This window comes from Ovis aries, chromosome 5 (assembly GCF_016772045.2).
Source record: "Ovis aries strain OAR_USU_Benz2616 breed Rambouillet chromosome 5, ARS-UI_Ramb_v3.0, whole genome shotgun sequence".
NCBI lineage: Eukaryota > Metazoa > Chordata > Mammalia > Artiodactyla > Bovidae > Ovis > Ovis aries.
In genome coordinates this window covers 98986454-99003009 of record NC_056058.1, presented here as the reverse complement: position 1 = coordinate 99003009, position 16556 = coordinate 98986454, and the positions used below count along the sequence as shown (strand labels likewise).

The 16556-nt window shown below is 37.1% G+C and overlaps 1 protein-coding gene and 1 pseudogene across 1 annotated transcript in view; both read left to right on the top strand.

Moving 5' to 3' along the window:
• SLCO6A1 (solute carrier organic anion transporter family member 6A1) overlaps positions 1-11955 on the top strand; it is a 96845-nt gene extending 84890 nt beyond the window's left edge. Inside the window, exons 12-13 of the mRNA XM_027970643.2 lie at positions 9429-9493; positions 11810-11955. Coding sequence (XP_027826444.1) covers positions 9429-9493; positions 11810-11955 — 211 coding nt within the window. The remainder of the gene's footprint in view (positions 1-9428; positions 9494-11809) is intronic.
• Positions 11956-13701: 1746 nt separating this feature from the next.
• On the top strand, positions 13702-15088 carry LOC101112565 (elongation factor 1-alpha 1-like; annotated as a pseudogene).
• Positions 15089-16556: the final 1468 nt, after the last annotated feature.

Sequence of the window (16556 nt, the reverse complement as noted above, 5' to 3'; positions counted from 1 at the left end):
ACATCTATGTAACCAGAGTCCAGCTGAAGAAACAGATAATTCAACTATTTCAAAAACTTTGCTTCCACCTCCTTTCTTATCTAAATCCTTAATCCCTAAGATTACCACTCTCTTGACTTCTGCAATGAATAGGTTAATTTGTCCTGTTTTTGAAGTTTATGCAGAAACAGGAGGATACAACACATAGTTATTTGTGTCTGCATCTCGTTACTTAACTGACGGGCTTATGAGTCATTCCTATAGTTGCAAATAGCAGAAATTCACCTTTATTTCTCTATTGCAGTGCTATCCATTCAGATTTTCTAAAATGATGGAAATGTTCTGTATCTCTAATGTTCACTATAGCCTCTGGCCACATGTGCTATCGTGCATTTGAAACGCGGTCAGTGTGAATGAAGCACTGAACTCTAATTTTATTTAATTTTAACTGACTTAAATTTAAGTAGGCACATGTGGGTAATAGTTACCATATTGTACAGAATGGTTTTATAGTAGTCCATTGTGTGAATATACTGAAATTTATTCTTTCTATAGTTAATGTTGTTCCCACTTTAGGCTAATATAATCACTATTTCTATGAACATGCTTTTACTTGTCTTTTGGAAAAAATGAATACATTTCTGTTGACTACATATATAAACAGAATTTATGAATCATAGTATGTTAAGCATTTTAATAAATTTTTAAAGTATTTGCATAAGTGCATAAGTTCTTCTAGCAGTCTACTTTTGTGTAACTGTGGATATTTCATTGTAATCTTAATTTCCTTATTCATAGGACTAATATTATTGAACATGTTTTCTTTTATTCATCAGCCATTCAGTTCAGTTCAGTTCAGTCGCTCAGTCGTGTCTGACTCTCTGCGACCCCATGAACCACAGCATGCCAGGCCTCCCTGTCCATCGCCAACTTCTGGAATCCACCCAGACCCATGTTCATCGATTTGGTGATGCCATCCAGCCATCTCATCCTCCGTTGTCCCCTTCTCCTCCTGCCGCCAATCACTCCCAGCATGAGGGTCTTTTCCAGTGAGTCAACTCTTCACATGAGGTGGCCAAAGTATTGGAGTTTCAGCATTAGCATCAGTTCTTCCAATGAACACCCAGGGCTGATCTCCTTTAGGATGGACTGGTTGGATCTCCTTGCAGTCCAAGGGACTTCCAAGAGTCTTCTCCAACAACACAGTTCAAACATCAGTTCTTCAGTGCTCAGCTTTCTTCACAGTCCAACTCTCACATCGATACATGACACTGGAAAAACCATAGCCTTGACTAGATGGACCTTTGCTGGCAAAGTAATGTCTCTGCTTTTGAATATGCTATCTAGATTGGTCATAACTTCTCTTCCAAGGAGTAAGTGTCTTTTAATTTCATGGCTGTAATCACCATCTGCAGTGATTTTGGAGCCCCCCCAAAATAAAGTCAGCCACTGTTTCCACTGTTTCCCCATCTGTTTCCCATGAAGTGATGGGACCAGATGCCATGATCTTCGTTTTCTGAATGTTGAGCTTTAAGCCAACTTTTTCACTCTCCTCTTTCACTTTCAAGAGGCTTTTTAGTTCTTCTTCACTTTCTGCCATAAGGGTGGTGTCCCCTGCATATCTGAGGTGATTGATATTTCTCCCAGCAATCTTGATTCCAGCTTGTGTTTCTTCCAGCCCAGTGTTTCTCATGATGTACTCTGCATAGAAGTTAAATAAGCAGGGTGACAATATACAGCCTTGACGTACTCCTTTTCCTATTTGGAACCAGTCTGTTGTTCCATGTCCAGTTCTAACTGTTGCTTTCTGACCTGCATAAAGATTTCTCAGGAGGCAGGTCAAGTGGTCTGGTATTCCCATCTCTTTCAGAATTTTCCACAGTTTGTAGTGATCCACACAGTCAAAGGCTTTGGCATAGTCAATAAAGCAGAGGTAGATGTTTTTCTGGAATACTCTTGCTTTTTCCATGATCCAGCTGATGTTGGCAATTTGATCTCTGGTTCCTCTGCCTTTCCCAAATCCAGCTTGAACATCTGGAAGTTCACAGTTCACGTACTGTTGAAGCCTGGCTTGGAGAATTTTGCTCATTACTTTGTATTTCTAGGTGATTAAAATCACCTAGTCAATGTCCATTAAAAAAAGATGCTGAGATTTGGTTTGGAATGTCTTTGAATCAACTTGGGAGCATTGCTCTACTTACCACACTGAGTCACTTGATAAATCAGTGCAGTATGATTCCTTCATTTGTGTAAATTTTCATGTATTTCTCCAATAAGGCTTCATAATTTTCTTTTCCAAAGTGGAGGTCTTAAACCTCCTTCAATAGATTCATTCCTAGGTAACTATTTGTCATATTTAGTATAGCATAGTATGATATACCGGAGAAGGCAATGGCACCCCACTCCAGTGCTCTTGCCTGGAAACTCCCATGGATGGAGGAGCCTGGTAGGCTGCAGTCCATGGGGTCGTTGAGAGTTGGACACGACTCAGTGACTTCACTTTCATGCACTGGAGAAGGAAATGGCAACCTACTCCAGTGTTCTTGCCTGGAGAATCCCAGGGACAGGGGAGCCTTGTGGGCTGCCGTCTATGGGGTCGCACAGAGTCGGACACGACTGAAGCAACTTAGCAGCAGCAGCAGCAGTATAATATACTGAACAGTATAATATAATATACTTGTTTATTACTGATTTGAAGGAAATGCAATTTATTCTTGTGCCTTTATCCTGTATCCTGTGACAGCATTCATGTTAATTTCTAATAGTTAGTTGGTAGATTACTTCAGATTTTGTATACAATGTAGAAGAAAATTCACCACAGTAGAACTGCGAAGGATAAAGGCTTTATTTGGGATCTGAGAATTCCAGTACTGAAGACATTGGTTTGAGCGAGTTGAAATATGTTCCAAGAAGGAGATAAAATGTAGGTGTTTGTACAGGCAAACCCCACAAGGCTGCAAAGTTGCTTCAGAAGAATTATGCTCCCTGCTGGCAAGCTGAAGCTATTTTTATCTTTACATGATTGATTGCTAAAGGCTATCACTAGAGGGAGATAAAGGTTCATTACTGTGACAGGCTGCAGGTTTTTTTGTAGAGTCCTTGGAACGTGGAAGTCGTTCAGTTCTGTCTGGCTTTTTGTGACCCCATGGATTATACAGTCCATGGAATTCTTCAGGCCAGAATACTGGAGTGGGTAGCCTTTCCCTTCTCCAGGGATCTTCCCCACCGAGGGATCAACCCAGGTCTCCTGCATTGCAAGTGGATATTTTACCAGCTGAGCCACAAGGGAAGCCCCAAGAAGACTGGAGTGGGTTGCCATTTCTTCCTCCAGGGGATTTTCCTGACCTAGGGATCGAACCCATGTCTTTTACGTTTCCTTCAGTCAGGCAGATTCTTTAACACTGCACCACCTGCGAAGCTCCATTTTCAAGAATAAGGTTGACCTTTTTTTTCTTGAAGTTTGCCTTAGAATTTTCCTTCTTATCAATGTGCTTGTTAGGTTTGGGCATCATTATTAATCTGGTTTTATTATTATGTGTTATATTTTAATTAAATCTTTAGAAGAAATTATTTGTGATGTACCTGGGCCTAGAATTTATTTGTGAGAATATTTTAAATTAAAATTTGAATGTGTGTGTATGTGGCTAATAAATTATTCTTCTTTTATCTTTATAATTTCTATCATTTTGCTCCTGCATTTTTAGTATTTTTATTTTATTCACCTATGTCTTCTGTGTATTGATATATATGCCTTTTCTACCCAAGTATAAATTTAGCTGCATCCCAGAAGTCTTGATTTATATATTTTTTCTCATACTTTCAAGTATGCCTTTCAATGCTGTCTTTCCCTGAGTCTTCATATTGTCTTCGCTCTGTGAATGTCTGTGTCCAGATTCTTTCTTCTTATAAGAATGCCAGTTCTATTGGATTAGGGCCTACCCAACTGACCTCATTTTTAACTTAATTATCTCTGTAAAACCCTGTCTCTAATTTGATGACATTGTAAAGTACTGGGGGGGTAGAATTTCAGCATATAAATTTTGAAGGGAAGTCAGTCCACAGCAGTAACAAACCATCTCAAATTTAATCACTTAGCAACATTTTTTCCTCATATTTCATGGTTCTGTGAGTTGACTGGGCTCAACAGAATAGTTCTTGCTTGAGGTTTCTCTGGAGTTGGTGCTCAGATGACGTATAACATTTGAGTTGTCTGATAGCATAACTGGGCTAGATGTCCCAGATGGCTGATAATTTAGGCTGAATTTTGCTAGGAGCCTAGGTAGGGCTGTTGCCAAGTGGCTTTGCTATGTAACTCAAACGTCTGCTAACAAAGTGCAAGAATTCCAAAAGGAAACACCGCAAGTTTTAGTGTTCTAAGAGACACAGGCATAAGCTACAAGTGTAAACTGCAAGGCTCCATTTGATCCAGGTTGAAAGTCCAAGAATGCCGTTCTTCTGCATTCTGTTTGTCCAGAAAGTCATGTTTCAAAAGGAGGGTGATTAGATTCCACTTCTTGAGATCAGGAGTAACATGCATGTCTTAGGGGAAAAAAGAATCAATGATAGCCATCTCAAGTAATTATCTACCACAGTATCTGTCATTGGTTTTGGAAAATACTTGTCTTTATCTCTTCACATACTGTTTCTGCTCCATTCTTAGTTTGCTTACCTTTTGGATATCAGTTACACGAATTGTTAACCTTTCACTATATCCATGTATCTTCTCTCTTTTACTTTCAGTTTCATTTGTTTTTATTCTCTGTGCTTCAGCCTAAGTTTTTTCACTGATGTCCAATGTATTAATCATATTTCCACTTGCTTTTTCAGTTACGTACCCTAGGTTACTAATTCTAGCTGTCTCTGTATCTTATTAGCTTTTAAATTCATCCATGAGTTGACTATAATTAGTGTACTTTAATGTTATAGAATTTTATTTCTTTTTAATAGACTAGTTCTCTGATAATATTCTCTACCTTGTCATTTGTTTCCTTGGACTTATTAGTCCCCTAGATTTAAAATATCTGTCAGATATCTAGTATCTGAATTTTCTGTAGGATTATTAAAGTTCAATTTTTCTCTTGACTCTGTCTCTTAAAACACCTGTACTTACTTTTAACCATATGTGAGATTTTGTGCACCAAAAAATAATAGAGACCCTGAATGTTAATAACTCCAGAAATATTTTACAATAGCTTTATTAAGAAAGGTAGATAGGAACAGTTACCTGTAAACCAAGCAAAAACTTAGCTGATTTGACGATAGGTTTAAGTTTTTGAAGTAGTAGTATCAGTTGTTCAGTCACGTATGACTTTGTGACCCCATGGACTACAGCTCACCAGGCTCCTCTGTCCATGCGATTCTCCAGGCAAGAATCCTGGAGTGTGTTGCCATTTCCTTCTCCACGTAAGTTTTTTAAAGACCTTATCTATTCTGAGAATGATACTAGGGTATAGTCTTTCAGGAGGATTTAATTGAAAGAAAGGTATGTTAAAAATAAGATCCTTTACTTTTGGTGAGATTTGAACTCCAGTACTTATCTACCCAGCCACAATAGAACTTCTAAGAACAATATTACCAGTTCTTTTTCACACTGTATTAGAAATAATAGCCAGTACATTTTGCTAAATGTTTAGTAAGATAACAGAATATAAAAAAATAACAGATACATTGAACTACACACACACACACATGAATTCAGTTTAAAAATTTAACATTTATTAACTGAAAAATGAAAATAAATTAAGGTGTATAGTTTGGTTAACAGCAATGAGCCAATGTCAGTTTCCTAGTTTTAATATTATAATTATGGTTATATAAGATTTCACCATTTACTGATGCTGGATGAGAGTACACAGCATGCTTTGTACTATTAATAGTTTTACAACCACCTGTGAGTTTCAAGATAAATAATAATTTCAAAATAAAGCAAAACATACTTGAATGTCACAAAAACTGACTTGAACAATTTGGAAGGGTATATCTCCTATTATTGAATAGGAAGACCTAACACTACCAATATATCAATTTTCCTTAAGTTAATGTGTAATTTTAGTGTGATAATGAAAATACCAATAGAATTATTGAAGTGTAAAACCTGATTTTAAAGTTTTTTTTGGAAAAATAATAAGAGTGGTTTGGGAATCTAAGACAAAGAGGCACGAATAACAGGCTTATCCTTATAAGCTAAAATGCACCATAGAGGCTCAACACTGAAGCAGTATAGTGTTGATTTATGAATAGAATGACATTAAGTTTAGAAATAAATCTCAACCCATGTAGGAATTTAATACAACAAAAGTAAAATTCTAATTAAGTGCATCAAGGAAGTAGATGAGAGCAGGGGTATAAACAAGCATGTCTCTCTAGTATGTGCTCTTTTTATAGTTTTCCAAAGCATTATAATACAAATTCAAAAAAACTTATTTTTAAAAAACACAATAATAGAGTCAAATACCTAAATTGTGAGGTCATTATCAAGTGATGATTTATGTCATGGAAGTGATGCAGGATGAAATACTTAGCAGCAGGCCAGTGCTCTTTCAGAAGATCACTAGCAAAGCTGAGTTAAATGTATTAAAGGCACAAGGTGGCAGAGGACTAGAGGGATCAAAATTCCAGAGAGAGCAGGGCTTTTAGGGGTGTAGTAGGGATCTAAAACCGACCCTCAAAGATTTTTAAGGATCAGATCTAAAACTGACCCTTAAAGAACTGATGTTTTTGCCAGTTCTTGATGAGGGGTAGTATTTCCCTGTTGGCTCAGCAGTAAAGAATCTGCCTGCCAATGCAGGAGATGCAGGTTGGATCGCCAGGTCAGGAAGATCCCCTGGAGAAGGAAATGGCAACCCACTCTAGTATTCCTACCTGGAGAATCCTGTGGAAAGAGGAGCCTGGTGTGTTACAGCTCAAGGGGTTGCAAAAGTATCAGACATAACTTGGCGACAAAACAATAACAAAGAAAGACAACATTCCTTTTCCTCTGGACAAATTTGACCTGTCTGAAGCTGTGAGGCTTAAGTATAAACAGAGAAGTATGATTTTTCAGTTCTCTCTCCATCAAGGTGCTCATGAAGAAAAATTAGTTCTTCATGTCTTTCCCTTCCATTCCGCATTATTTTAACATGTCTAGGTATTCTCCTCACCTGAGATAGGTACCATGGATTAAAGCTAGAAGGTGGATGAGCACTTTCAGGGAAAACGGTGAACTGAAAGAGCAATAGAAATGACCAGGTCCCTGCTTCTCTGATGGACTTGGGAGAGTTGTAAGGCCGGAAAAAAAAAAGTAGTTTCACTTATAAGTGTTAAATTATAACATTAAAATATACTGCAAAGAAAATGTAGAAGAATGCCAAGAGAAAATTATGGGATAATCTTAATTAGCCTGGGGATTCAGAGAGGGTATCCTTAAAGAAATCACATTTTAACTAAGTCCTACAAAGTGGGGAGTGAGAATTTCACACAGTGGGAACAATATATGCAAAGACTCTGAGCTGAGCGCAAGAAACAGCTTTGTAAGAGTGTTGTGGATAGAATGTAAGCAAAGAGGATGACAAAGGCAAAAGTTATGAGGTGGCGTGCAATGAGACTGATGAGCCATTGAAGGATCTTAGTGGGGCAATGAAATAATCAAAATTTTACCTTAAAAAAATCACTATGGCTGTATGTAGAGAGTGGGCTGAAAGCATTAAAAATTATTTGGGGGAGATAAGTAAGGAAACTTTCATTTTATTCAGGCCAAAAAAAAAAAAAATACAGGCTTGGAATAGGTTAGTGGAATTAGAGATCAAAATCAGAGATGGGGAAAAGGTTATTTTTAAAAATCACAGTATTTTATTATTGATTTGATGAAAGCGAGAAAGGATACTCTTTTTAAAGCATGCCTCATTCTAAATTTTGGGCTTGAAAGCTGCATGGATGATGATTCTACTTGTGATGGGGGCATGAGGGGGATGCTTTTGTGCAAGATAGGAAGTGAAGTCTAGAACTTAAGAAAGATATGGGCTGAAAATATGAATTTAGAAGTTATCAGAGATATTGGAAACTGCCTGTTCCATTTTGGAAGAGTACTAATACATGTTTTGTTTATTCCATGAAATTCTTAAACCATCTTATCATGGCCTTACCCCTTAGACAAAATACCAAAAAAATTTCACTTTACTTCCTTTATATGTCTTTAATGAATCTACTCATAATATCAGTTGAATTATTTTTTATTTGAAAACATCATTATCCTTTAAGAATTGGTAAATTTGTTTTCATTTTCCTAGTAGTAAACTTTTGAGAGAAGAGTATGTAATTTTATCAGGTTGATACAGGTGGAGTTATCTCACTTTTTACAAAAGAGTCATAAAATACTGTCCAAATGCTAAATTTTAATACACTGAGTCATTTTTAGGTGACAATATTGGTCATATTTGTTTATTATTCAAGTTCCAGAACAAGGAAATAAAGGATAAGCATAGGATTTGTTTAAATATCCATTTAAATGTAGCTTTGCTTTTTTTACTTTTGAAAATGTTCAAAGGTTGATTACTTTTACTTTAGTTTATTTTCCAAACTACTAATATATGACATTATGCATTATGATTTCTTTTTAAAATGAATATTTGGTTTGACCTATACAAAGTACAGAGATCTTCATTCTTTATATATATTTTTAGAAAGTTATGTTTTCATTTATTTCAACTTTTGAATACTGAGGGTAAAATTTAGATTTCCAACAGAAAAGAGATGGCACTCTCCAATTAGAACAAGTAAGGTTGAATAAAGTGGCTCTTAAAAATGTGGGCAGGGTACAAGGCACCCCAAAGTATACAGCTTCAGGTCTCTTACCACCCCACACCCAAGGGGAGCAAGGGTAGGAAGAGGAGAGGCCTGTAGAGGGGACTGCTTTGCCTAGAGACCTAGTCAGCATGGGAAACTCTTCAGGGAGGAAACCTGGGGCTGAAGACCTTGACGTCACTTTCCTTTCTCACTCTGGAGCACAGCGTTGGCAGAACCCCATCGGTAGCCAGAGGCGAGAGAGTCCCCTGATGAAGTCCATTCAAGTCAGCTTCCCAAGGCAGAGAGCAAGGGAAAGAAAGGTAGAGAACGAATCTCATGGGGGCAAAAGGAAGACATCTGAGACAACTGCCCCACAGAATGAAAAATGAGAAGTAGGAAAGGTAGTGCTATTCACTTTTTTCCAGCAAAGACTGGAGCAGAGAGTTTGGGCCATAAATGCTTCCTTCTTGAGAAGTGCAAGAAGTTTTAAAGTTGGTTGGCAAAGGGCAAAATATGGGGAAATGTGAAGAGCTGTAATTAATTCAACCAGATTGAATTCTGTCAACTGGCTAAAGATTCTTAGTCTAATGGATGCACAGGGAAAAAAAAAAATACCCCTGAACCTAGCAAGCATTCTCTACAGCTAATAATAATGCTGTTTTGATGATATCATTGCTGTTTGCTTGCAGGATTGTGTCTGACAAACAGCGTCCTCTGGCCATGGGTATGACGTTTGTGATTTTGAGAATATGTGGTATGGATTTTTGGCAATCTATTATTAAACTGAATTGAATTGTTTCTCTTTTGATTTATATGTGTCAACATGTATATATAGAATTTCAAACAAATAATAATGATAAACTGACACAAAAAAGTGAATAGGGGAGATGCTTTACAGAATTTAGGAGACAGTATAAAAAGATAATACTTAATGTAAATCCATCTTGTCATATAAAATGTATATTAATTTTTTACTCAACTAGAAGAAAATCTTTTTGATCAGAAATATATTCTTCAAGCTTATACAAATGGTTTGGTAAGCTGAAACAAAGCACATATAAGCACAGAAACTATATTTTACATTCTTGCGTGTTTGAGACATCATTAACCTAGATTAGTGCTTTAAAATCTTTTCATTACCAAAGATACTGTATCTGATATTTTAAAAGATTTACATACAAAGAGCAAATTGATTTTTCTGATGGTGATGCACTCTGTACTTCAGGCTTTTTTAAAGTGCAAAAACTAGCTTTCAAGTCCACATTAAGCCTATATTAGGAGCTCTGATTCAAGAAGTTGACTTAAAATATTGGTGGGGTAAAGAAACAAGATTAGACAAAGACAGACAGTAATAAGGATCAAGAATGTAGAAAAATTTAAGTGTGGCTTTAATGGGGCATCTGAGAAATTCTTAGATCAGTATTCAGGGTTCAAAATAGCTATTTTGATTGAGAAAGATTAGATTAGATTAGATCAGATTAGACAGTGATCCAGTGGATAAAGATAGATTCTGAACGGTAGAGGGAGCATAAGAAAGAGGAAGCAGTAGAAAGTGGACAGTTTCCTACCTCAGAAATGGAGCCAGTGAGGCTGGTGCATTTTTGAATGAGAGAGGGTGGGATAAGGTGGTGATTTTTTAGATATGACTGTCTCTAGCTCTCAGAAAATTTAAGCAGATGATAGATATTACTTGCTCTACATTTAAAAGATAACTTTGCTGCTGGAGAGAGTATTTATAAAAGATAAACGTGCTTGCTGAAGTCTTAGTCTGGGTTATATTAAATTAGGTTCTGGGGGTTGTAATGAAAAAGAGAAATCAAGATATACTTGGAGTTAGTGTTACAAAGATTTATCATGGATTGGAAAAAGCATGGTGGGAAATAGAAAAAAAAAAAGAGTTAATAGGCCTCATTTCACTTTGAGCAATTGTAGACAGAGTACCAGCACTCCCTGGGATTGGGAAATCTGGTGATGGGTAGCTTTCTTGATAGGCATCAAAGTCATGATGCATAAGAATTCACAATTTCTTGAGCAAGAAGGTTAGTCATTAGATATGTTAGTTCTGAGAACCCAGATATGTTAGTTCTGAGAATCTAGCTCTAATGTCTTTGGAGTGGTATTTATTTATTTATTTACTTATTCATTTTTTTAAAGATTTCATTCACTTTTATCTGAAAGTGATACTATTGCTGGGAAGATGTTTTCTCTGTGAGTATACAGAGATTTCCCTCAGGCAGCACACAAGTATGCCTCTAGATCTGGGGTCTTCTGAAGCTAGGGCTGCTACAAACCGAAGCATTTACTTTTTCACTTATTTCTCTCAATATCTCGACACATAACAGATAACACACTGCATTTCAAAACTAATTTTTCAGTCATTGAAAATTTCAGAATTTTAAATCTTTTGGGAGGTACATTGGATTCACAAAATCAGTATTTAGAATCTCTGTTTTAAATACTTCCTCCTAAACTTTTAATTCAGAAATTAACAAAAATGTTGAGATGTCAACTAGATCAGGGGTCCTCAACCTTTAGGGCATGGACCAGTACTGTTTGGTGGCCTGTTAGGAACCGGGCCACACAGCAGGAGATGAGGGACAGGTGAGCAAGCGAAGTTTCTTTTGTATTTGCAGTTATACTCCATTGCTCGCATGACCACCTGAGCTCTGCCTCCTGTGAGATCAGTGGTGGCGTAGGAAATGTCATGTGCTTGAGTCATACCCCACCCCCTGCCGCCATCTGTGGGAGGACTGTCTTCCCCGAAACTGGTCCCTGATGCCAAAAAGGTTGAGGACAAACTGAACTAAATAAGAGTATGCGTACCATTCTAAGAAGATGAGAATCTGCTAGTTTTTTTTTAATATCTACAAGAATAAGGATTTTCAAAAACACACAATTGTGTTTCCAGTTTTTAACAATCCTATTAAAAAATAAATGCTTAGATAATTTAAAATGGTATGTTTAGAGTGATGATGACTAAGTATGTAAGTTTAAGTTTGGGATAAAAATCATTCTGATTCCAGCCTACAGTGTTTTCATGGAGAATTTATCATCATTGCATTTTTGATAGGGACTCTACCTGGACCGGTACTTTTTAAAATAATAAAAGAAACTTCTTGCATCTTTCGGGATACTGAGCGCTGTGGAAGCACTGGAAATTGTTGGATCTATTACAAGACAAAAATGGCCTACCTATTGGTAGCAGTATGTAAGTGATATCTATTGAAGAATGTCAAGAAGTAAAATTGTTTTCTTAAAACTTATGGCTGTTTGGAGTAAGGCATAGTCATAATAAACTAAGAACAAGTGTATACTTTAATTATTAAACTTTATGTTATTATATACAAAATATTTTAGAAACTAAATTACTATGGAATTTATGTATTTGAAATGCTGCATCACATATAAAGTTGTTTTCTGTTAATCTAATGCAATTAAACATCCAGTCCCTCTGTAGGACAGGGCAGATGTAGAACACTGCCATTGTCACAGAAAGTGCTATGCACACCACTATTCTAGGGCAAAACTTATTCGCGAGGGATCCAGGAACCCTGGGAGCCCGCATTAAACTTTGTGTATTTTTGAAATCCTAAAATTCTGTTTGTACAGCCATGAATCTGCTATAGAGGAAGACTGTGGCATTCATCAGATCCTCAAAAGTTTTATCACTCAAAAAAGTTAGGAAATATGTATTTTATCAGTCTGCCAGTTCTCCTTGGTAGCAAGGAAATTCATCAAGCGACTTCGTCAAGTTTGAGTTTTTTGGTAAAATTTTTATAGAAAATATAAAGAAAGAGCACATGTTATAAATGTATAGCTGAACACATTTTTATAAAGTGAGCATATGTATCATTAGCACTCAAATTAAGAAACACAGTATATTAGAATTAATACATGAATTTAGTAAAGTTGCTTAGTATACAATCAATACACAGAAATCATGTGCACAACCAAATACAGAAATAATCTAAAAAATACAGTGACATTAAAAAATCAAGTACCAAGGAAAATTTTGTTGCAAGTTTTATAAAACCTCTACATGGACAAATATTAAATTTATTTGAGGGAAATCATAACCTAAATAAATGAAACAAATGTATCATGCTTACAGATAGGAAGATTTAAAAGTGCCACCTCTCCTAAATTAATTTATAGCCTTCGTGTGGTCACAGAATCCCAGAAGGAAATTTTTTAATTGACAAGGGAATTGAAATTCATATGGGAAGCTGAAGTGCTAAGATCTATCCAAAGAATCTTAAAGAAGAAACAAAATTGAAAGGTATATGCCACCAGGTATCAAAACCTACTATCAACTTGTAATAATCAATACAAAAGGGTATTAGCGTGAGTGTCCGCACATTAACCAATAGAACAGAGTAGAGAACCCAGAAATAAACCCACACTTGCACACTCATCTGATAATGACAAAGGAGACACTAGGGGTGTAAAAAGGTGGCTTTTAAGTAAAGGGTAATCGATTACTTTATATCTCCATATCTGGAAAATATGTATCTTGATCCCTACCTTACGTTATATACAAAAATCACTTCTAGATGCACTGAAGATCTAAGTGTGAGAGATTAACAGTAGAATATATTCACAACCTTGAAGTAGGAAAAGACTGCATAAAGAAGGATACAAAAAGCACAAGCTATAAAATTAATTAAAATTAATAAAATTTGATCACCCAAAGGAACAACTGAGAGACAGAAAAGACAACCACAATGTTAGAAGACAGTGGAAAAAGTAAAAAGCTGAAAAAACTAATGTCCAAGACATTTTTAAAAAGACTCCCACAGAACAACAATAAATAAAGGATATATATTTTAATAGAAAAGGGAACAAAACACTGGAAAGAACTCTTTAGAAAAGTGGATAATCAAACAGTCGTAAAACTCTTTCACAACGGATTTGCCACCAGGACACAAGTGTCTTGAAAACCACCATTAAACCTAACCAAAAATGGAAAAGGAAAAGACCCCCATCAACACTGTTGTGTCTTCATTGGGCACGTAGATTCAGGGAGGTCTACCGTGACTGGCCATCTAGTCTACAAATGCAGTGGGATTGACAAGAGAAGAGTGGAAACGTTCAAGAAGGAGGCTGCTGAGGTGGAAGGGCTCCTTCAAGTACGTCTGGGTCTTGGACAAACTGAAAGCTGACCGTGCATGGTATCACCATTGCTCTCTCTCCCTGTGAAAATCTGAGACCAGCAAGTGCTGTGTTACCATCACTGATGTCCCCGGACACAGAGGCTTCATCAAAAACGTGGTTACAGGCGCCTCCCAGGCTTACTGTGCTGTTCTGACTGTTGCTGCTGGTGCTGGTGAATTTGAAGCTGGCATCTCCTAGAGTGGGCAGACCCGTGAGCACGCCCTTCTGGCTTGCACTCTGGGTGTGAAACAACTAGTTGTTGGAGTTAAAATGGATTCCACGGAGCCACCCTACATCCAGAAGAGATACGAGGAAATTATTAAGGAAGTCAGCGCCTACATTAAGAAAATTGGCCACAGCCCCGACACAGTAGCTTTTATGCCAATTTCTGCCTGGAATGGTGACAACATGCCGGAGCCAAGTGCTAACAGGCCATCATGGTTCAAGGGGTGGAAAGTCCCCCGTAAGGATGGCACCATCCAGGGTGCCCATGGACCACCCTGCTTGAAGCTCTGGAGTGCATCCTGCCACCAACTCACCCAACTGATAGACCCTGCGTTTGCGCCTCAAGGATGTCTATAAAATTGGTGGTATTGGTACTGTCCCTGTGGGTCACATGGAGACTGATGTTCTCAAACCTGGCATGGTGGTCACCTTTGCTCCAGTCAATGTAACAACTGAAGTGAAGTCTTCAGAAATGCACCATGAAGCACTGAGTGAAGCCCTTCTTGGGGACAATGTGGGCTTCCATGTCAAGAACGTGTCTGTCAAAGATGTTCATCATGGCAACATGGCTGGTGACAGCAAAAATGACCCACCAATGGAAGCCGCTGGCTTCACAGCTCAGCTGATTATTTTGAACCATCTAGTGCAGGATATGCATCTGTGCTGGACTGTCACACAGCTCACATTGCTTGCAAATTTCCTGAGCTGAAGGGGAAGATTGATCATTGTTCTGGAAAAAGCTGGAAGATGGCCCTAAATCCTTGAAATCCGGTGATGCTGCCGTCGTTGATATGATTCCTGGCAAGCCCACGTGTGTTGAGAGCTTCTCTGACTTCCTCCCCTGGGCCGTTTTGCTGTGTGTGACATGAGACAGACGGTCGCTGTGGGTGTCATCAAAGCAGTGGGCAAGAAGGCAGCTGGAGCTGGGGAGGTCACCATGTCTGCCCAGAACGCTCAGAAGGCTGGATGAATGTTATCCCCAATACCTGCCACCCCAAGTCTTAATCAGTGGTGGAAGAACAGTCTCAGAACTGTTTGTCTCAATGGGCCATTCAAGTTTAATAGCAAAAGACTGGTTAATAATAACAATGCATCATAAAACCTTCAGAAGGAAAGGAGAATCTTTGAGGACCATATATTTTGTGTGTGGCAGTTTAAGTTATTAGTTCTTAAAATCAGTACTTTTTAAGGAAAACAACTTGACCAAAAATCTGTCACGGAATTTGAGACCCATTAATGAAAAGCTTAATGAGAAACCAGTGTCTTCTTTGGGTCAACACTGTAACTCCCGGTAGTACTACTTTGGTAAGAGTTGCTCATAACCTGTTTCTGGTAAAACAATTTTTCTATTCATGGGTTTGTATTTCTAGGGTGGTGCTTCAGATTTGTTAAGCTTGTGTTGAGAACTCATCTGTCTTAAGAACATCTTAAAAAGCATTGGTGCAACACTTTCTAGGTTAGGACACATGAGTAAAGAGTAACTATGTTTTCTATGTAAGCTAGTTTGTAAGGTCAGATTCTATAGTCTAAAAGCTCCTGGTGCATATAAAATTTTGTTACATACATAATGAGTAAATCTATGTCATTTAGATCCCCAGTTATCAGGCTGTGCATTCACCTTTATAATATTAAGTAGTTATTCTAAAATGTGAGGCTTAAACAGATGCTGGAAGCTAAATATATATATATATATATATATATATATATATATATATAGTCATAAAACAATGGAATGGATAAATTGTGATAACATCAACAATGGAATATTATGAAACAGAAATTTAAAAGCATATAACTTCATAAAATATGAATCATAATGTTGCAGGAAAGAAACTAGACACAAATGAATATGCATTGTATGACTCCACTTACAGAATTTTAAACTGCTATAAATATTCTTCAAAAGCAAATAAAATTAAACTTTTGTCATCAGTGACTTTGAGGAAATATGAGAAGGGATTCTGGTGTGTTGGCAATGCTTAGTTTTCTTCATCCAGATGCTGGTCACACTATTTAGTTTGTAAAAATGTATCAAGTGGTACTCTTTAAAAAAAAAAAAGATTCAGTTAGCCTACAATTAACATAGGTGTTCATATGGCAAGGTCTTGGGTGTTCCATGAGATGGCTTTTGATAATTGGGTGCACCTGTGCAAGCTGCATGCAAAAAAACTATAGAAATTTATCCTATGCCCTTTTCGAGTCAATTTTCCTTCTCCACAAATAAACCCTTTTCATATTTCTACTACAGTACATTGGTTTAGCATGTTCTAGAAATTATGCAGATGGAATAGAATATATGCTGGGGGCGGGACAGATTTCACCTGTCTTGCTTAATATTACACTTTGGGGAGTGTTACTCTATGCAGTAGTTTGTGCTTTTTAAAAATTTCTGAATACCATTTCATTTTTGAATATGCTATAGTTTATTCATACTCTTA